The 23,221-nt window shown below is 34.1% G+C and overlaps 3 protein-coding genes across 3 annotated transcripts; 1 reads left to right on the top strand and 2 right to left on the bottom strand.

Moving 5' to 3' along the window:
- Nucleotides 1–8,847: 8,847 nt before the first annotated feature.
- LOC130800464 (pentatricopeptide repeat-containing protein At1g33350) lies at nt 8,848–11,171 on the bottom strand. The gene has a single exon (XM_057664011.1). It carries the CDS (start codon nt 11,117–11,119, stop codon nt 9,485–9,487), a length of 1,635 nt encoding a protein of 544 aa, XP_057519994.1. The 5' UTR covers nt 11,120–11,171; the 3' UTR covers nt 8,848–9,484.
- Nucleotides 11,172–11,734: 563 nt separating this feature from the next.
- LOC130800465 (CDT1-like protein a, chloroplastic) lies at nt 11,735–15,212 on the bottom strand. Its single transcript, XM_057664012.1, has 7 exons — nt 14,778–15,212; nt 13,750–13,869; nt 13,264–13,498; nt 12,560–13,177; nt 12,275–12,476; nt 12,093–12,183; nt 11,735–11,979 (listed from the first exon to the last, which is right to left on the bottom strand). Exons 1-7 carry the CDS (start codon nt 15,083–15,085, stop codon nt 11,925–11,927), a joined length of 1,629 nt encoding a protein of 542 aa, XP_057519995.1. The 5' UTR covers nt 15,086–15,212; the 3' UTR covers nt 11,735–11,924.
- A 1,324-nt stretch (nt 15,213–16,536) lies between these two features.
- LOC130800461 (autophagy-related protein 9-like) lies at nt 16,537–23,202 on the top strand. Its single transcript, XM_057664009.1, is given in 11 exon segments — nt 16,537–16,670; nt 18,014–18,657; nt 18,871–19,191; nt 19,859–20,081; nt 20,622–20,801; nt 20,893–21,099; nt 21,195–21,272; nt 21,740–21,810; nt 21,891–22,001; nt 22,115–23,072; nt 23,074–23,202. Coding segments are annotated over 10 exon segments (2,847 nt in total). The 5' UTR covers nt 16,537–16,670; nt 18,014–18,088.
- The last annotated feature ends 19 nt before the right edge of the window (nt 23,203–23,221 follow it).

Here is a 23,221-nt window from a genome sequence, read left to right on the forward strand (position 1 = left end):
GTTTTTAATAATAATATTTGACACAAAATAATTACAAAAATATAAATTATTTAAATTGTACAGATGATATTAAAGAAAAAAATTATGTGTGAAAATTTTAAAAATATATATGATAAGTGCAATTATTTGCACTTATTTATATCGTTTTATACTCCTTAATGATGGTGGTTGTTAGTAATTTTGTGGTTATTTTGAAAATTTATGCTATTTTACTCGTTTTGATTATTCATGTTGATTTTGAGTGATTTTGATTGTTAAAAGCATATTTCTTATGGTTTTAATGATGACGGAGTTCACTAAGGAGATTTTAGCTTAGGTGAAGATGTTCTGCAAAGAAAATGAGCAAAAGAGTAGAAGAGTGTTATTAATGCAAAAGTTTTGAGGTGAAATTTGATACATGTCTACTCTTTTGGCCATAAATTTTGATAGAAAGATCGCATGAATGCAAAATTACGGCATTGAAAACTAGACTTTAAGAGCTTTCCAACGGTATATCATATGTTCAATTCCAATAATCGAGTAAGAAATAACGATCATTTGAAGTTCGCTGAAACTGTCAGCCAAAAAAGTCAACTCGGCTTTCTTGTCGTAAAGATGGCCTCCGAGTAGGCTTTTTCTTCTGGATTTCGGGCAGTGCTTTTTCATCATTTTAATGGTGTATTGTTCTATTTTATCTTTATTTTAATTAACTTCTTAGGGTTCATTTAAGGGGTTAATGAAAAGCATTTAGGTTAAGCCTCCTTTAGAGAGCATAAGGAGGGAGATTGAAAAACCCCTTCTTTATCCTTCTTCCTCCTTCCTTCTTCATCATCTTTCATAGAACTCCATTTTTAATACTTATAAGCTTTTAATTTCTTGTCTTTAATTTACTTTCTTTTCAGTAGTTTAATCTTTCTTTATCAAATTTGTATTAGTTTAATCTTTCCTTATCAAACTTTAATTGTTTTTCCTAGAAATGGTCATTTATTAAAAGTAGTATTGTTTTTCATATTTTTGTCTCTTGGATCTTTAATTGTGTGTCTCATAGTTTAATTATTGTTTTTCCTTGCAAATTTCAATATTATCATTTTCATTCATGTTTAGTATCATCTTAGGGTTTGTGTTCATCGCTTCCAATATGAATAGTGAGTAAATCCATTTTCTAGGGTTAGAGTTTAAACTTATAATTCAAGTATGATTTGATTATTAAAAGTGTCAATGAAACTAGGATTAAAGTGTTGAATTGTGCTAATAACCCTAAATTAAACATGCTTTTGTCGAACTAGTCAAAGAACTAGTGTAACACCTCGGCCCCTCGGACTGCTGGTGATTACTCATGCAGACTGTAGACTAGCCCCACAAACCAACACAAGTCTTGTCGAACTAATCAAAGAACTAGTGTAACACCCCGGCCCCTCGGACCGCTGGTGATTACTCATGCAGACTGTAGACTAGCCCCACAAACCAACACAAGTCTTTCCAGCACACTTTGGCCTCACTCGTGCGCACCCGGGAAAACTTCCCAGGAGGTCACCCATCCTAAGATTGCTCCCAACCAAGCACGCTTAACTGTGGAGTTCTTAGCAAATGGGCTCCCTAGAAAAGAAGATGCATCTTGTTGATATAAGTAGTCTATCAATCGTTTTTTAAAGCTAAATTTGGGGTATTACACTCACCCCCACTTAAGAATACAACGTTCTCGTTGGACCGTAACTTCAGGATCTTTTCCCCCACTAGGTGCACTGAACACTATCAGCCACGGTCGCAGGGTTGCTCTGATACCATTTGTAACACCCCGGCCCCTCGGACCGCTGGTGATTACTCATGCAGACTGTAGACTAGCCCCACAAACCAACACAAGTCTTTCCAGCACACTTTGTCCTCACTCGTGCGCACCCGGGAAAACTTCCCAGGAGGTCACTCATCCTAAGATTGCTCCTAACCAAGCACGCTTAATTGTGGAGTTCTTAGCAAATGGGCTCCCTAGAAAAGAAGATGCATCTTGTTGATATAAGTAGTCTATCAATCGTTTTTTTAAAGCTAAATTTGGGGTATTACAACTAGCGTGTGAGATTAGGATCGACTTTGCTTTAGGATAAATTTTAGTTGAATTTTTATTAATTCATTCAATAAAACTAGCAAGTGAGAATTGAATTAATAGGGTCTAAATCTAATAGTAAATCAACAGAGCGAGAGTTTGAGATTAACAAGATCATATTTAATCACATAATTACTTTGACATTTCATAGACACTAACAAGAGTTTGATCATACAAGAATTTAGGGGATTCCGGACACCTTAGGTCTCTTCATCATACAGTTTAAACCCATTTCATATTGCATTTTTAGTTTATTAGTCAAAAACCAATCAAACATTTTTCTCTTCAAGCAATATAATTAGTAGAGATTAGTAAGTTTTTTGTCCTAACTTCCTTGTGTTCGACCCGCGACTACACGTGCACCGTGTGCTTGCGGTTAAATAAAATTTGCACATCAATATAAATGAAAAATTTTAACAATAGTAAAAATATTTTTTATAAAAAAATTATAAAAAATTATATCAAAATTAAAAAAGACAGACTAAAAATAAAACACTAATTTTTAAATGAAATAGTCTCACGGTGAGACCATCTCTATTGGGCTGGCCCATATATATTTTTAGTCGTAAATGATTACTTATAACATATAAGTGATCAATTATAATTTTAATATAATTACTTTTTATAGTCTTATAATAATTACTTATAACCTTAAAACAATTACTTATGATCTTAAAGTAATTAATTAAAAAAAAGAGCTATTATATGAACCCGTCTCATTATGAGATGGGCTGAAAATAAAAATTTATTCGACTTTGAAAAGGAGAGTATTGACTCTTCAGTGCTAGTATCGAGTATTGAGTACCCCTTATTTGTAGGCAATTATGATCACATAAATCATTTCCTTTACTCGAAACTGTTTGGATTTTCTTAAGCATGAATGAAATAAACATTACACTATTTCAAAAGATTTATCGACCACAATAACAATAATAATAATAATAATAATAATAATAATAATAATAATAATAATAATAACTCTTAAACATCATGCATGATTTTGGATTGTTTACTTGTTTCTCTTACTTAGGTCAACTATAACTTTCCATATCACTCTTACAAAAAGAATCTAAAAAAAGAAAGAAAATACTATTAACTTATGGCTAGGTATGTTGAATAGGGCCTAGATAATACTCCCTTCAATTCTTTTCAATTGTTCTATTTGAATTGGGTACAAATATTAAGAATGTGGAGGGATCATCTTAAATAATATACCCATATGATACAGTGGGTATTGAAGGGACCATCATTAAATAGTATACCCATGTGATGCAGTGGGTATTGAAGGGACCATTTGAATAGCGTAGTTTTGTAAAAACTAAGGGTGTTTTGGTAATTACATAAATGGTATAAGGACATTTTGGTCCACAAATTATGTTTTAAAATTGAAATGGAACAATTAAAGTGAATTGCCTAAATAAAAAAATAGGATAATTGAAAAGAATTGAAGGGAGTATGAATGAAGAATGACATGAAAATTCGAAATTTATAAGTGTTTGTGATAATAAGTAAAAATTAATTAGGGATAATTAGTATTAGGGATAGTATATTTTTTATTCCGATCTCTTATACTCTCTTCTGTTTACCTTACTACTTCTATTTTGATTGGGCGCATTTGCAAATTCAATATTTCTATCATTAATATCTTAATTGTACATAAGTAAAAATTATAAAAAACTGATATTAATGATTTTTGCATTGAAACGGACCAATTAACTTGACTATAAACTTATAAATTAAGAATAAAATACAAATTAAGAGTAAATGACAAATAATATTAAAAGTCAAATGAGACTACTAGGGTGAATAAGAGGGTGCAGTTAGTATTGGATTGTGAATGTGTTTCTCTTACTTAGGTCAATTACAGCGCTAGCTAACTTAAAAAAAAATAATATATGCTTAAATTAAGATAGTTAGGTAGTTAATTATTGAAGAATTTACAAGTAGTTTAGTGATGAAAATAATCATTCCATGTCTTTTTCATACCATTGGGAAATTATATAAATATTGAAAATAAAAAGATATATATGTATAGATTATAAAAGTGGGTATGAATAGGATGAATCGAGTAGAAAGAGACAAATGATAATGATACACAATTCCTCTCTTTTTTTGTCAACCCTAATGCGTTGTACGAGCAAAATTGCATATGTGTTCAATTTCTAGTTGGTTTGGTCCACTATTACGCAATTTATATTCTCATATGAGGTAACTATTGTGTAATCTTCGAATTGACAAATATCAATCATGTAAAATGGGGCGCATTTTGAATTTTTTTTGTGAGATGATTAATATCTAATAAATATCAAAATTTTTATTATTATATGCAATATAATTTGGATATAAATTTAGCGTTTGAGAAGATGAAAAATGGTAGATAATATCCTTATTAAAGAAGATAAAAATTAGGTTGCAACAAGTGGGATAAAGATTATTATAATGAATACTAAAAAATAATACAATAATAATCGTACTTTTTCTTAAAAGAGTTGATTTCAAGGTAAGTGTATTCTCCTACAAGTATGAACAAAAAGGAAATTAATGTTTTAACACGTGTGGTGAGAACTGAACATATACCACAAAGTGAAAAGAAAAATTTTTAATCACTAAATCAACTCATGATTCTTAAAAACAACAATTTTTTTAAATACTTCTTTTACTTGTTTCGAAACCATATAATATCACTACTCATGATTCTTAAAAAGAAAAGTTTTTTTAAATACTTCTTTTACTTGTTTCGAAACCATATAATATTAGCTAGATTCGCTCTAAAACCATCAAAATTTCTAAAATGAGCCTCATCATTTTCATTTAAAATTTCTTTTATAAGTTAATCTATTTAAAATATATTCCCTACATGACTTCTTTGAGATTATTATTGATAGTGATGTTATTTCTCCTAATAATCAGGGTTGTTCCGTTCATTTTTGAGCTTCAGAGCAAAAGGTTAAAAGACTCCTAAAAGCTTAAAGCATAATGAATAATATATACTCTATTGTTTTTTATTGTTGATATTTGAATTACTTAATCAAAAAAACACTAATAACTCGTATTAATTACTTAGCAAAAAATGTAAAGCATATCTAAATTTAATTCAAGTTGATTAATATCAACCTTGAATATGAAAATTAAATTTTTAAACCCTAAAAATTTTGGGGCCTTAGACGGTAGCCTGCTTTGCCCCTACTAATTGACGATCATACTCATAACATGTTACTATCAGCAACAATCTTAAACTTCGTAAGATGAAAGTAATGTCTTACCCACATTGACAAATAGAACATGGTGTGCCCACTTTATAAGTTATTGGAGTCTTTCCCATAGCCATATGGTTTTGGGATAATATATATCTCCTTGACTTATAAGTGTGTGCACCTCGTGTCTCCCAGTTAATGTGTTGACATTGACAATAAGTCCAGTCTAATTTAAGTTATTGCTTAAATACCTCACTCACTCACTCACTTACACTCAAAAGTGTTACAAAAGGAAGGGAACCAAAATCAAGCTAAGCAGATTTTGCAGCTTAGCTTTATACTAACATAGTAATCTAAAGAGATGACTAGCTTGTTTGTTAGTGTTCATACCATTATTTATTTTTTCCACAATCACTCTTTTTCTTCTCTAATAGTCAATATAATCAGGCTGGAAAATTATGGATTATCATATTTGAATATCCATTAGATCGCATTTGAGAACGAAGGTATACTTTTAATAGTTTTTTAGATAGTGCGGTTAGGAGGGATCAAAGTAAGGGAAAAGGTTTTATATGAATATTAGTATAGATAATTTTTTAGTATGAAAAATCTATTTAAATATAATTTTATAACAAATATTAATTTGCATAATATCATTATAAAGATAAAACTTCGTATTTTGAATGAATGATTTTTTAAACTCAATTTAATTACCTAGAATTTTTTAAATTATACTATTTTGGTTTCATCATATAAATATTTTTTACTTTAATTCTTTTACTAGTCATTCATTGTATAGCACATCATACTAATATTATTGCAGTTTTTATATGTAAGTACCTCTAACTCAGTATAATCTTCTAAGTTACAGGCAAAATTAATTGTTAAGTAAATTTAATTAATTATAATGCAATAAGTTATATGTTTATTTAATCTGATTTAGATTAAATCATCCAATATTATCATACCTATAATTAATGATAAAATCTTTAAAAGTAGGTTCAACTCTCTAAATTTGAGTTGATTTTTGATTGGGGATGAATTTAAGATAGTAGTTAAGGTAGCTAAACGCTAACCTCTATATGTTTACCGATTTTATATATCCATTATTTTTGTATATTATACGATTATATGTTTCAATATTAATAGGTTTTTATTAAATAAATTCAATCATGATTTAGAAATGTTCAAGCCTAATTCCCCATCATTCTTTTTCCGCCTCACAAAATGATTAGGATGATGTTTGGTAATTTGTATTTTTCTATTGACTTTTTAGTTGATTTTTAATTTTTGATTTTTTAGTTGATCAAATAGATAAAAAAGTGTTTTAACTACTCATAATAGCTTGTATTATTGACTTTTAATTTTTAACTTACTTTTCTCTAATAAACAACTAACATCTAACAAATAATTTTTATCAAACATCTCCTTAACAATTGATTTAAAGAATCAGCTTATCAATCAATATTTCGAGCTGGTCAAACCAACTCTATACCAAACATGCACGTACACAACTTATAGACTAAGAGATCTACATTTCAAAAGTTTCTTTCACCCCTAATGCCGAAAGCTAAAAGAAAGTGTTAACAAATTCAGTGACAAGAGCATGCCTTAGATATAATGTTTATAAGTCGAAGGTGAATATTATTTCTACTAAAAATTAGCAGGCCACAGGTACTAGTCAGCGACACTTATGCTTTTTATGGGCATTGGGCACTATACGCTTACCTTTGGAAGTTAAGGAGTTACATACCCATGTTTTATTTTAGATTAAAAATATCAATCTTTGACTTAATTTTCATCCGGACTCTATTCATAGTTTTCTATGAGTAGGATATACTGCGTATGATGATAATGATAATTTTGCTCTTCAATGTGCATACGAGTCAACATTTTATCAATTTGTATCGCATTCGTTCCAGTTGAGACATAAAAAAAATATACACCGGAAATATAAAAGGTTAGATATGAGAGCTTACTTATCTCATAATAGATAATACCCACCCCATTTTAAATTTACCCATCTAGATATGGGTAGATGATACAATAGTAATTTGTTTAATAAGATTTCTAATTAAGATCAAAATTTTCAAGGTGATGGGGGCAAGAATGTGGTGGGGATGGGGCAGGTTACATAGGTAAGTACTAAGTACTTACAGATGGATATAAGATGAATATTATCGTGATTATTATATCCAGTTGGAAAATAAATGATGCTGGTTTAAAATAAATATCTAAATATCCACAAGGATATTTCGTAAAATTAATTATTATAATTCTTTCGATTTTTAATACATGCAAAATTTTACTGAATAGAGAAGTGGAATAAAATGCTAAATTAATAATAAATGGTGCGCAAGGTGTATGGCTGAAATGTCATTACTAAAACTAAATATGTATAACTGACAAAATTCGTAAAAAATTTGGTTAATGAGTAATTTTTTTAGATTAAAAATCTATTATAAGTAAAGGGCTAGCGGACTGTCCGCAAGTATTTTTTATGTCACTTCTCAATTGTTAATTTTAATAGACGAAGAACTTTAAATATTAAAAATTTTATTATTTCTATAAATATTGTTCATATCCATCCGTTTAACAAGATGGATGGACAATGCCTAACGGATAACCTGTCCATGAGCAAGCATAATAACAGCGTAGCCCAATAGCTGCATTGAGCCTATCTTCTGGAAGAACAGACTAAATTGCGAAAATTTGAAATGTATAAGACAATTTATCAAAAAAATAAACAAAATATTATAAGTTTCAACTTTATTCCAAAAGTAAGCGTAAAATCTCCAAACCAGGGGTTTGGGGTTGTTCGCAGTTAGGTCCAAAAAGACAAAATAGTTGTTCGCAGTTAGTAACTGCGAACAGCTATTTGACCTGTTTTGAACTGTTCGCAGTTAACAGCATGCTCCACAAAAACAGGTCAAATAGCTGTTCGCAGTTAATAACTGCGAACAGCTATTTTGTCTTTTTTGACCTGTTGGCAGTTAACAATGTGCTCTACAAAAACAGGTCAAATAGCTGTTCGCAGTTACTAACTGCGAACAGCCTGAAACCTCAGGTTTGAAAATTTCACGCTTACTTTTGGAATAAAGTTGAAACTTATACTATTTTGTTTATTTTTTTGATAAATTGTCTTATACATTTTAAATTTTCCTAAACTGCAGCAGTGGAGCCTGACTAAGCCAATCACCCCAAGGAGCTCCCTTATAACTACCACACCCAAGCACTGATGAGTTATCGCCTACCGACAGCCGGAGAAAGCAGCCTGTCAATAGGGGCTTAGAAGTCAGTATAAGCCACCAGGCCATACAGTGTTAGGATTGATTCAAAATATTAGTTATAGTCAAGGTAGTGGTTATGTGGGTAGTTACTAGTTTTAGTAGTTATTTCTAATTTAATGGAGTAAGTTATGGGATGAATTCCATATTTTTATGTGTAATTAATTAAAGTTTTCCTATTTAATAGGTACATATATTTCATTTTTAAATGTCGTAATGAGAAAGTTAGTGTTTTGCATTTTATTATATATCTCTCAACATACAGGCATACCAAGAACAACCCATACCCCCAACAACAATGAACAATTGGACACAAGCCAGATACCAAGTGTAAGGACAGAACTAACAACCCTACATAGCATAGACCTCACAGCTCAAAAGATTAAACCAAGACGACTTAAAACGATATGATCGTGATACATTATAACCAAGATCTAACTTTTTTTGGATAATAGGGTAGGCAAAGGGAAGCGGAGGGCTAGGTGAGATTCGATCCCAGGATTTTGCTCGGAAAAGACGATACTTGCTCCAACTAAGACAAGCCTTGATCATCCGATAACTTGAATAAAGTCTTATACATATATTGATTATGTTCATTCTCATACTAGTTTTCACACGATCATAACACTCGTATAATCATATTACTCATCAGCTAAATCTTATAGTTAAGCCTAATTTGAATACTTGCACTTGCTATCAATAACACAAACTTGTTTAGCAGCTTTGTCCAATCGATGTTGTTCGGTTCCAGCGTCGCACATATGTAGAAACGCCACCATAAGTTTCTCATCGCACCTACGTAGTAAAAGGTCCCGTCTTTGTAACTATGTTCAGTATATGAACATTAACAGCTATACTTATTCCCATCTTTTGTATATCAACAATAAAAGGGAAAGTTCCTAATTTGAATTCAACCATTTTATTTATTAAAATTTCAAATTAAAATCTCCATTATTAGCATAATATGGTATTTCTTGACTAATAGTATCAAAAAGACTTCCCAGTGTGCTGTAAATTTCTTCAGCTCTGGGATGTGTTTCATCAGCAGAATGGAACTGGTGCACTCTGCAGTCTACTTCAATCCAGCTGCAACCAGGGATCTTCTGTGCATTCTGCTCCTTCAACATTCTCCACGCTCCATGAGCCTGGTCCCACTTAGCCATCTCCACATATAAATTCGCTAACATCGAAATGTAGCCACCATTTCTGGGATCAATTTCGATCAACTTGCTAATCGCAAACTCGGCTAAATGTATATTCCCATGAATTTTACACCCATTAAGCAGAGAACTCCATATCATCTCATCAGCCTTGATTTTCATGCCATTGATAATACCCATCACTTCACCAAACCGACCTGCCCGACCTAGAAGATCTACAATACAACCATAGTGTTGAATTTGATGTTCAATACCATAAACTTTAGTCATCAAATCAAAATAGTAATACCCTTTCTCAACCAAGCCTCCATGAGTACAAGCACTTAATAGACCAACAAAAGTGATTTCATCAGGTCTTACATCATTCCCGATTTGCATCAAATCCTCGAACACATCAAGTGCACTCGTACTTTGCCCATGAAGTGCATAACAATTAATCATGGCATTCCAAGTTGCCAAACTTTTATCGATTGTAATGTTGAAAACACGTCTAGCTTCCTTCAAGCAGCCACATTTACCATACGTATCAATCAACGCGCTGAATATGTGCGAATCAGAACCAATTCCCGTTCTATAAACATATCCATGGATTTCCTTCCCAAGCTGAAGCATACCGGTTTGTCCACAAGCCGAAAGGGCACAAGCTAATGTGACTTCATTCGGCTTAACCTTCGGCTCACATGAGTTTAACATCCTTCTAAGGTACAAAATCGCCTCCGGAAACAACCCATTCTGTGTACAACCAGCAATTATAGCATTCCAAGAAGGAACATCCCTCTCAGGCATTTCATCAAACAGAAGTATAGCACTCCCCATTTTCCCTACTCTAGCATACCCAGAAATCATAGCCGTCCAAGACACAATATTTCTCTCACACATTTCATCAAACAGTTGACGTGCAGTCTTATAATCAGAACAAAATCTACAATAACAATCAACTAGACCAGTTTGAACAATTGGGTTTGATCCAAAACCCGTTTTTACAATCTGGGTATGTATCATTTTCATCCCAAACATACCAAACACTTCAAAACCCGATTTTAAAACATGAGGGTATATAAAATGGTTAGGCCTAGGTCTACCCTTATTAACCATGTCTTTATACAAACTAAGTACAGAAAAATGGTTGGATTTTGAAGCATAAGCATTAATAATTGCACTATAAAGGTAAACATTTGGAGATTTAAAGTGACTAAAGATCAAGTGAGCATAATGAAGGTTGGAAAGATGAAGTACACAAAAACGGAGGAGTTTGAAAGTGAAGAATTGAGCTTGGGAATGATGACCAAAAGTAATGAGTGCAGCTTGAAGTTGTTTGACATGGTTGAGAGTTTTGCACTTGTGAAGTATGGTTTCAAAGGTTTCACATAGGTTGGACGTGTTACAGAGGGTAACCATCATTTTTTAACATTGACTGAATACTTCAATGAGATATTAATCATGTTATAAATATGAAAAAGATGGAGAAAAGATATATAATTTTATATACTTCAATTATGTTTAGAAAAAAGTGGGAAAAATATGTTGACGACATAAAAAATAAGTTAAACGTGAAAATAAAAATTGAAGAAAGTGTATGAATCATGATCATAAATAAAAAATATAACAAACCCCACAAGACCAATCAAAATGAAAAATAAAGCAAAATCACTTGTGGAGAGGATCGAGAAGTTGTAACATGTTCATAATTCCCAGGATATCACCACTGGAATTGACGGTTGATATAGAATGATATAAAACTCAGTTTCAACTTCCTAGAGTATGAGATTTCGAATTGTATTAGAGTTCCATATCATATTGGAACTCGAGGATGAAGACGTGGAGTGCGGTAATGTGTAGCGTAATTTACAAGGTGAGCTTTACATTGTTAATGCAGTGCAAGGCCATCGAAAAGCTCAAAGACGAGGAGGTTTCAATTCTGTGTCGTTTGTGCTTGTTCATATATTTTCCTTTCATTCTCCATCAATAGAGCATTAAGCTTAAAATGGTATAAGGCAATTGAAGGGAGTTATTGAATTTATCAAGAAATAAGAATGCTATAGATTAATTTCACTTTAACTACATTAGAAAACTTCTCAGCTCAATTTACAAAACAGTCATCAGTTCCTACACTAAAACATGTACAAATTGCAACCGCGTTGAAGCTCTCCATAAAGACCTCATTTACATTTTCAGGCACGAAATTATGGAAGCAATTGTCATCTCATTATGCTTCGAGCAGCTTGGCACGTATTAAGTCGGGGCTTGAACATTTGTTGAGACTGCAAAGATCCCAAAGCAATATCGTTAGCAAGTAGCAACCATGAGTAAAAATAGCAAGGTATATATTCAATGCCGAACAGAAGTTCATAATAAAATAGGATACTATTCGTACCTCAGAAGAGTATCCCCGCTGATGGATTGCTTTTCGGACATGAACTCTGGTGCAACTTCTTGTAGCAAATGAATCTGCTCCTCTAATTCAACTGTAAAAATAGACAAGTAAAACAATTTCACTGTGAGAAACATTAAGACAATCTATTGAAAACTGGCAAAAATTATGAAGCAGATGTTTACTTCTATCAATAATCTCAACATTGCCTGCGAGTAACTTGTAAATTAGCTCCTCTTTTGTTATAACAGAACGCCTGATTGACTGGAACAAGAGGCGGATCATGTCAAAAAGTCTGGGAACCTGGGTCATCATCTGTTTCCGTCTCAGTGCATTTACAACAATTGGGTCCTTCTCTTGTGAGGTCCTCCGTTCTTTCTCAATCAACTGCACAAGTGATTTGAAATTAAAACATTGATACACTGCTAAACGAATCAACCGAAACGGCAAAACGCTAAAACACTACATACCGACTGTAAAAGATTGTCTGGAAGTACTTCCAGGACGTCATTCTTTGAAATTGAGGAGCCTGGCGCTGGAGCAATGCTTTCTTCCTCATCCATTCGGCTCAAGTCATCCTCATCATCAAATTTCAAGGACTTGCTACGCTTCACTGACTGGGTGAAATCGCTACAGTCATGATCTGGGGTCACCGGAGGACGTTTTTGGGTACGCAGTGCAGGTGTAGCTGCCATCAGCCTTGCTGGAGTTGAAACAAGTTCAGCCGGTGTTGAAGCAAGTTTGACTGGAATTGAAGCATGTTTAGCAGGTGTTAAAGCAAGTTTAGCAGGTGTTGAAGCAGGATTTAAAGGTGCTGCATCAGCTTCAACTGTCGTGCAGGAAGATCCGTCAGTAGCATCAGCAGAAGTTGCTTCCACGATTAGAGTGTCGGACAAGCAAGATGATGATTTAGCGGGAATAGACTTGACATCTGAAGCACCAAGTGACTTCAAAGAGAATCGCCTCCTGAAGGAGGGAGCCATAAGCAATGGTGCAAATGGTGCAAGGGCCTTGTTCACGATTGGCTCAGCTTCATTCTTGGGTTCATAGAATAAATGAGGTAATTCCCCCTCTGGAATATCATCATCCTGAATGCAACCCAAAATTAGTTCAGTATCACAGATTCACAACAAATACACCCACACCAAAAAATATGTTAAAAGATGATCATTACCTCAGGATGGGTTTTGTAATAGTCAACAATCCGTGATCGGAACATATTTTTCAATTTAGAATATCTATCACCGCCTTTAGCATTCTCGTCAACTTCCACAGCACCCATTTCCAATGACACAAGAAGCTCTTCCTTCATACAATTTGATTTTTCATCTTCAACAAGATATTTCTTTGCCATGATTACTTCTGACACTATGAATTTAAATTGGGCCAAATGATGGAGTGTGAACCTCCTACAAATAATAATGAATTACACAAAGAACTAGACACAAGAATTCAAGATCAGCAAAGTTTCATACAACACAGATTCTTGTATGAGAAGGTCTCACTGTGAGACGTGCCTCATATTTGGATTAAATAGTCCAATAATAAAAAATTTTAGCTTATGGGCTTCTTGTATTGAGGTCGTCTCACCGTGAGATGGTCTCATACAAGATGGGCAGTTCATACAAAGTACTAGATTTTAGATGGCCAAGAGCAGTACCTGTCTGTCAAAGATTCGATCTTACGAGCAAGATTAGAGAACGATCCTCGCACTTTTTTCAAACGGAGCAGCCGAATCGAATTAAGCATTGCAGTGAAGAAGTCACATAACATTTCATGTCTATCAATAAAACACAATAAGTTTAGTACAGATTACAGAGCAAAATCACCAACACAAACATGCTTCATAATCTTGTAACTCATAACAATTGTTAGCTACTCTCTCCACCCTACTCATTTTGCTACATTTCAAACATTAGTCGGACGGGGTAGTACATTCACCAATATGAACACACTGTTTTAAAAAGACTATCATCTCATATTTACCCCATTTTAAACCTAGTTTACAAATTTGACAGAATTTTCTTAAACCTAATAATCACAACTATCCACATATTAATACAAACTGTGCATTGCCTCAGTTCTCAACCAACTGACTTCAAAATTTACAAATGACACTAAATACATTAACTCTATGAGCTAAAGATAGAAAAATGGAAATAAATAAGGAAGGAAGATTTGATCAAATATGCTGTTTTATTTTAGACTTATTCTACCCCCTATCCAGGTGTTATCTTTATTAGAAGCAATTAACAGTAAATTTACCAAGTAATCTAATGATGATGAACAATGTAACAAGAATTGAAAAGCCCAACAATCTTTGTGGGTTATGTTCTTTAATAAAACCCTAGCTTTTTTCCAAAATTTTAAAGCTAACATTTCATTACTTCAATGCAATTACATCCTCAAATTTTAGGGCATCGTTCAAAAAAATGAATCTACCTCCAATTTATATACTTCTATTTCAATTTAAATTTAAATTCATACCAAGTACTAATTTAATGGAATTGGTAAACCCTAATTCCCAAAATTTCTTAATGCCAGATCCAATACATCTCAAATTACGATTAAAACTCAATACACCTCAACAGCAAAAAAAATTAACTTCAGCCAAAAATGTAAGCATATAAATACACTAAATTCAATCAAATCTCATATGAAAAAAAAAGAGGAACACAGAATTCATACTTTTCAGGCAAAATGTTAGCGGATTTCTCAGATCCATTCGATTTCTGACCAACACAACTTTCGAACAATTTCTCAGATACCACATTTGGGAAATCCGACCCAGCCAGGTTGGATTTCAAACCAGATCGGTGTATATCAGAAGAGTTCTGATCACGGATCCGATTACCCCGACTCAAGCTAGCCTTCTCTGGAGTAGTGACGGCGGGACCCACACTATCAGTGTTGTTTCTCTTCTCGTTTAGGGTGGTGAAGAAAAGTGGTTTCTTTGACTTGAGTGGAGTCGTCAATGGCGATTCTGAAGACTCCATAGATAATCAGATCAGGAGGAATGTAATTTTAAGATTTGGGGATTAAAATGCAAGACAAACAAAGAGGATTGGGAAAATATGGAGGGAAGAAAGAATTAGGGACAATTTATACGATATAGGTGAAGAATTAGGGTTTAATGGCGGGAAGAATGTTTTCCCGCCAAAAAGAGAATCTTCGCGGGGGATTTATGGGCTTTTACCTGTTTGGGTTGATTATGTTTGGACTTTGGAGTAACCCGTGTATATCACAACATGTTGTTAGAAAATTCGAAAAAAAAAAAAATTAATAACTTTAATCAAAAAATAAGTTTTGGTCAAACTTTATTTTCAAAATAAGTGTCTTTGGCCCCAAAGCTAGGCTCAGTACGTAATCACTGTTACTAACAGCGAGTATAAAGAAATTGTCAAAAAATTTAGTCAAGGGTAAAGTCGTTGTTACTAACAACGGCATATGGTTTGACTGGTCAGCTATAAAGTCGCTGTTAGTAACAGCGACATTATGCGTGCCTAAATACTGAACCAAAGGTGAAATGAGAAAGGAGGAAGAAGACTGCTGTATTTAGGCACGCATAAGGTCGTTATTAATAGGGACTTTATAGTTGACCAGTCAACACATATGTTACTGTTAGTAACAGCGACTTTAGCTTTGACTAAATTTGTACTCGCTGTTAGTAACAACGATTACAAACCGAGCCTAGCTTTGGGGCAAATAACACTTATTTTGGGAATAAAATTTGGCCAAAGCTTATGTTTTTTATTAAAGTTATTAAAAAATCTTTTTTTAAAAATTTTCATTTTGTTAAACATTGAATAAAATAGGTTGTTAAACAAAAAAAATCTCCAAAATAAGTTTCAGAAAATTTTAATTTCTAAATTAAGCGTTTTCATGTTTATGTTTAAAGTTGATTTGTTTACTGTTACTAACAGCGATCAAAAAAATTCTTTTGATCGCTTTTAGTAACAGCGAATAAAGAGAAATAATATTATAACATTTGAAGGAAAAAAATAAAATACAAACTAGTTGGCTAATATTAATTTTCTATGAGCAATAACTAATCAGTATGTCAAATTGAAAATATTGATAAATTAGGTCAAAATATTAATAAATATAATTCTTCTCTCACTAATTAAATTATCAGGTTGGTCAAAATTTATAAATCTATATCTACATTTATAAAATAGACTAAAACACAAAAACACTTCAAATATAATTAAAAAATAAATTAGTTTTTCGAGATAGACCTTCCTCATTAACACGTCTAATCACAAATTGTGTCGAGAGATGGTCTCTCTACATTAGATAACAGTGGATAAATTTGGGATTACAAACCCTTTTTTTTAAAAAAAAAAAAAAAAATTAATCAGGCTTGGCGATTAGAGCCCACAACAAACACTATATATACTCATAGTTAAACCTAAACTGACAAAAAATGAAATCTGTTAAACCCCTAGCTTTCTTCTGCAAACATTGAGAAGTTTTATTTGTTTCGATTAAACAATTATCTTACTATTTTAGTAATCATAATCTTAGTAATATAATACAACCATTTTTTGGTATTTGATCCTAACAATTGTTGGGTCTCAGGTAATTTCAATTGTATTATTTTTTCTAAGTTTAGATTTGGGTTTTTGTTTAAATTTAAATTATGATATTAGGGTTTTAGAGAAGAATATGTTATTTACTTTGATTAAATTATTTTCGATTACCCTTTATTGTTAGAAATTTAAGGATGAAACATTGATGGAAATTATGATGGGTGAAATTTTATGGGCTATATGATAAATTGAACAATTTTTAAAGTTTTATGGATTATTATTTAACATTAAAGCTTGAAACTTTGATGGAAATTATGGTTAATTGAGTACAAAATTGTAGTTTTTGAGTTGTTAATTATGCTTGTTTTGCTATGGAATAACTTGAATGTTGATACTTGATACCGCATTTTTCTCTAATTTGATTTATGGGATGAAATTTCTTGGATTTTAATGGTGAAAGTGGTGTTTAGGGTGGAAAGTTTGGAGCTTTAATAGCTTTGAGCAATTGAACATGTTTGTTATGATGATTTTGAAGACTTATATCATCCTAAAGATTACTTGAAGACGTCGAAATTGCATAATTTATTGGTTATTGATATTAGTGTAACACAGGTCGCTTTTTAAATTTGTAATTTGCTTAATATGACCTAAAGATAGTTCAAAACTGATTATTATTCTCTTTTGTTGATTTGCGAGCAGATTAACGAATCATGTGACATTGTTCAGATTCACTAGTTACACAAATTCTTGTATAAGACGGACTCATCGTGAGACATGCCTTATAATCGAGTAAAATAGCCTAATAATAAAACCTTTGAGCTTACAGGTTTTTTGTTTTGAGGTTGTCTGGTTATTAGTTTGATTCATCATTTAGATGGTGAACACTTGTCACTACATTGTTTATGAATGTTTAGAGTGATGGCTTAGAACATAGACTATCTAAGAAGTTTGTTACTGGAAAGATAGTTTAGAGTGATAGCTAGTAGCCAATTGTCCATATGATCTGTTTTTTTTGTCAATAGTAGTTGATACTTCTAGTGATTGATACTTAGCAACCATGTTAGAGGATGGCACTGTGATCTTAACATTGAATACCTTGATGTATAACGAAATGTCACTGCTTTACGTGTTCAGGGGCGGAGCAAAAATTGAAAAATTTTGAAAGCCCTGTGCAATTTCAAAAATTATGATATAATAAACACTTAACATATACTATGTAATTTAATATTTAGGCCCTTAATTTTTTAAAGCCTGTGCGTTTGAACATGCTCAGAACCTCCCCTTTACGTGTCAATTCATTGCTTTTTTTCTATCGAAATATGTGTCGTTTCTGGCATCTTGATTTGCTTCTATGCACCTTGGTGATCTGACTGACGTCTTGATTTATTTCAGGTCCTTTGCTCGATTGTTCAAGCGTTTGTGGGGAATCGACTTGCCATATACGCCTACGTTATATGTTTGCAAATAATGTCGAGTTGGCAATGGGGCAGAAATGCTCTGAGCATATTGAAGTGGAAAAGACCGGACGATCCTGAATCTTCAGGTTTAATTGACATTCCTCCTGCGATTGAATTATCCAACCCTGGAAAGGTACCCTATCCCGATAGCGTAACCCCCTCTTGGCTCCTTAACTCCGAAAGCCGAAAAGTAGAATCTATTTCTGATTTGGACTTGTTTTTTGAAAGGCTATACAACTACTATTGTGAAAAAGGGCTTTGGTGTGTTATTGTAAAATGGATAGTTGAACTCCTTAGTCTTGCTTTCACAATATGCTTTGCAGGATTTTTCTTACTATATGTTGATTGGATTGGTCTCCGTAATGCGAAATGTGGAATAGATGCCGTTAAATCTGGATTCGAACCCTGTGATCTTTCGAAAGAAGCTCTCCATGATCACCCATTAAGCCCACTTACGCTTTATAAAGCGATTATTCTTGGGGCTTTGTGTGTATTTTCGACATATTGGGTATTCTGTTTTTTAAGGTTTTTTGTGCAGCTAAAAGAGACTCTTAAGATACGCCACTTCTATTACAACCGGTAAGCATATATAGCACCACTTTATTTGTTCCAATTTCTTCGAATCGTTCTTGCCAGTGTAACATAATTCGCCTTTTGAATTCACGGTTCGCTCAAATTTGCCCAAGAATATCCAAAACCGACCAAGAATAGCGAATCATGTGACACTTGCTCTTGCACTTTCTCTTTTATTGGTGGGGTTTAATGATGTTGTGGTGATGCTCGTCTTTGCAGTCTCCATGTCACCGATAATGAGTTGAAAACTATGCCATGGCCATCGGTTCTTGAGAAAGTGGTTCTTGTTCAGAATTCACATAAGTTATGTGTAGTTAAAGATCTGTCGGCTCATGACATTGTGATGCGGTTGATGCGAAAGGAAAATTACTTGATTGGCATGATTAACAAAGGGATTCTTGCTTTCCCTATCTCGACGATGATCCCTGGCACTGGTCCCATCGTCAAGTCCGGTGTTACGAGGGGCTGTCAACGCCTTGTATTGCCAAACACACTTGAGTGGACCTTAAATTGGTGCATTCTGCACAGCATGTTTGACAGGTGATGACTACACCTACCTCTTGAATTACTCTTATTTTTCACTAAATTTTTATTGAATAGTATGCTTCATTAGTGATGTTTTTGGTTGGATTGTTTTCGGGTTTTGTTAAGTGCCTAGCTAATTTGTCAATTCGGTTTGATTTTTAAGTTTCACTCAGTTTAGAATTGGTAAATTTTGACCCAATTGGACAGACTAGTAGAGGTGTTCAAAACAGACTCGATAACCCGATATTTAATCGACCTCGTAACCGAATCCGATGTGACCCGACTGTAAAATGAATTTACAATTATATTGAAATCAATGTAGATACAAAACATGAGTTTTGGATTGTGACTAGGAGAGGGGGTCAAAGAAACTTCTCCCCACGGGCAGTGTTGAAATATACGTCTTGGATTGTGTAATCTTCTATTCTATGTTACTCGGACTTTTCATTTTGCTTCACGTACCTGTGTACGATCCTTGATACTCGGTCATTGTTAGGCACTTAAACACTTCACTTTAGGTCCAAAATTGAATATTTAGACGTATTCGACACTTGAACACCTACCAATATCCAACATCAGTACCCGAGTTCAAGTAACGTACCATCTATTATAAATCCTTCAAAAGAAAAGATTTGCGCTGTTTCTAATTCAGTAGCTGATCAGTTTTGTTTTGTGCCACCAGAAATTTCTGTGTCAGGAAGGACTTCCTCTCAAATCCTGATACATTGAGGAATAGATTTGTAGTAATTGGACTGGGGATGATTCCGCTTTCTCCATTTTTAACTATATTTTTGGCGGTATTTCATTTCTTGAGGCATGCTGAAATACTCTATCACCACCCTGCAACTGCATCAGTCCGACGATGGTCAAATCTATCAAAGTGGATGTTTAGGGAATTCAACGAGGCAAGTAATACTCTTTTGATTTTTTTCCCGAGACTTAGAAAGAAATTATTTCTGATCGACTCTTAGTAATAATTAACATTTGAAACTTCACGTAAACAAGAAGTTCGCACGATTAATAAGTAAGGGACATTATAGATCAAATACAAAGCATTAGTAAAAATTTAGAAACTATTTAGAATGACACCAATTTGTGCATTGTTAGACAATGATCTACCAAGACATTAAGCGGGTGTTTTTTTCCCTTCCATTTTTACTAACGGAGAGGAATATGTTAGGCCGTGATAATTTGTCATACAATCACTCCATGGGCCTGTAAATTCAGGCCCGCAAACCCACGGTTAATAAATATTAACTTGCATATATACTTGATGAGGTTTACCCTTTCCCAAAATCCTATGGTATTAGGAGAATCACCCATTAAGTATTATATACAAGTGTACAACCCACTTTTTTAGCGATGTGGGATCTTACTCACATGTAAAGTATTTCCAACAAAATACCCGTTGATTTTGTTTTGACCCACGTTTTTCTGCATTCCAGGTGGAACACTTCTTTAGGCGTCGTGTAGACAGCAGTATAATACATGCTTCGGATTACCTAAAGCAATTTCCGTCTCCGATTATTTTAATCGTCCTAAAATTTATTACCTTCATATTTGGTGGCTTTGCTGCAGTCTTGATCATTATCGCTTTACTAGACGAATCTCTTGTCGAGGGCCATGTAATTCTGTCAAATTTCATCTCCTTCATTTTTCACATTGCTGTAGTACAAATCATTGATTTTACTTGCATATTTTCCGTAAATCGTGCAGATATTTGGGCGCAATTTAATATGGTATGGTGCTGTATTTGGAGCTATAACGGCCATCAGTCGGGCTGCTGTGACAGACGAAGTTCTAGTTCATGATCCCGAAGTTGCAATGTCTTTGGTGGTTCAACACACTCACTACATGCCAAAGAGATGGCGCGGTAAAGAGAACACAGAGAATGTTCGAATGGAGTTCGAAACTTTATTTCAGGTGATTTTACATGCTGGAAGCTTGATGTTGTTTAGTTTTTGGCTGTTCATTAGCATGGGGTTCAAATTTTTATTTACACGTATGTATTTTTACAGTATACAGCTACGACGTGGCTGGAAGAGATGGCCTCTATTTTCGTGACTCCGTATTTGCTCTTATTTGTTGTTCCCAAGGTTTTTTTTTTTTTCTTCCGTTCATTTGAAATTGCTTTACTTATCTTTTAGTTGATTTATAGTTTTTTGTTTTCGGGTTGTAATAAACTTTGGTATAATGACTCGTGAACTCATGTGCACTTTATATGAAGTTGTAGATGATGTTTGCTATCACGGGTCAATTGAAAACAACCTCTTTGCTATCATGTGCACATAAGGTTGCTTCATTGTCACATGATTCACTAACTTCCTTGCGTATTGCGAATCAAAAAAAGCGAATTATGATTGGTTTTGGGCTATTTTAGGGTCATTTTGAGCGAATCGCCAACACAAAAGGTGAATTAACTAGCGAATTATGTTACACTGGATTCCGACAACCCAAACCCACCTAGGTGGGAGCCACTTAATGGCGTTTAGGTAATGGAATGTAGTTATTTTAGTTGATTTGGAAGATTTGTAGCTTATACAGCCGTTTTTCTTCATCGCAGCGTGTAAATGACATTCTGGAGTTTATTGCTGAAAATACGGTATTCATTGACGGAGTTGGTGATGTTTGCAGGTTTTCGTATTTTGATAACTTCCGTTGAACATTAGAGAATGCTACTTCTTTTTTTTTACCATTTCTCATTTTTCCTGCAGCTTCAGTGTCTTCGATTTTCAAAAGCACGGCAATTGCAATTATGCTTCTCCATACAACTCGCTTCCCACGCATAGGAGCTCTCAAGGGAAAATGGAAAAATCTTTTTTGAGGTAGGCTTTTTCTTGTCCTCCATTCTCTTTCCATTTCTGATTTTACTCTAATTCAGCGTTATTTTGTTGTTTTCGTGCCAAATTTGGCATTCTAATTATATTTGTATCTTTAGCTTTCAGACGAGCTATCCTTTTTGGCAACCAGACAGTCAAGGGATGCAATTTCTAACCACTCTCGGAACTTTTTGGGACAAAAAGTTGCGGGATGGTTCTATTTCGGGATACACATACTCACCATCCAGACGGTGGTCGCAGAGTCTGTGTTTCAGAGACCAAAGCACAAGAAACCGCTATTTTAGAAGGGAATCGCCTTACAACTTTCCTGTGCAACGGTATCGTTTAGGTTCTCTTTGGCTTATTGAAACCGATTCTAAAACTTATCCTTATCTTCTCGATTGGTTTTATGTGTTTGGATCCCGTCGAGTACTTGGCGATACTACCAATGCCTCGACAATTGTTTTGGATATTGACGACAATGAGGAAAGTAAAGAGTTACGGATACCATCGTCACCTAGCAAAGCAAACCATGAAGAAAGTTGGGTCGATTTATTTGAGGATCGATCAAGGAGCAATGTGCAAGCATCTGCATCGTTTTTTGGTTTTTTGGGCGATCAAAGTGTCTTCCGGCATCCTGACTCTAGCACCATGCTGCCTCTAATGAGGAGTCGTTGGTGGGATCGTTCTGGGCGTGCAGACCCTCAACAGGCAAGCTTTTTTGAGCCTCCAAATTTCATGGACCAAGGGAGGATCCAACAAGGCAGCTTACTCGAGGTTCCTGATTTCAGCGACCAAGGGAGGCTCCAACAAGGAAGCTTTCTCGAGCCTCCCGATTTCATGGACCAAGAGAGGCTCCAACAAGGCAGATTCCTCGAGCCTCCTGATTTCATGGACCAAGGGAGGCTCCAACAAGGCAGATTTCTCGAGCCTCCTGATTTCATGGACCAAGGGAGGCTACAACAAGGCAACTTTCTCGAGCCTCCCGATTTTAGCGACCAAGGAAGGCTGCAACAAGCGAACTTTCTCGAGCCTATAGAACTCAACTACCAAAATGTCAATGTTCTCTATCAACACGTCAGAAAGGAGCGTAGATGAGCGTGATTAGTTTGATTGGAAGAATTACCACCAGTTATCTAGGACAGCTTATCCTGATGATTTTGCTACTAGTCTTGGAGAATTAAAGCTTTATTTTTCCGATGTCTAGGATCTGTCAGAACCTTCGA

The sequence above is a fragment of the Amaranthus tricolor genome, chromosome 14 (genome assembly GCF_026212465.1).
Source record: "Amaranthus tricolor cultivar Red isolate AtriRed21 chromosome 14, ASM2621246v1, whole genome shotgun sequence".
NCBI lineage: Eukaryota > Viridiplantae > Streptophyta > Magnoliopsida > Caryophyllales > Amaranthaceae > Amaranthus > Amaranthus tricolor.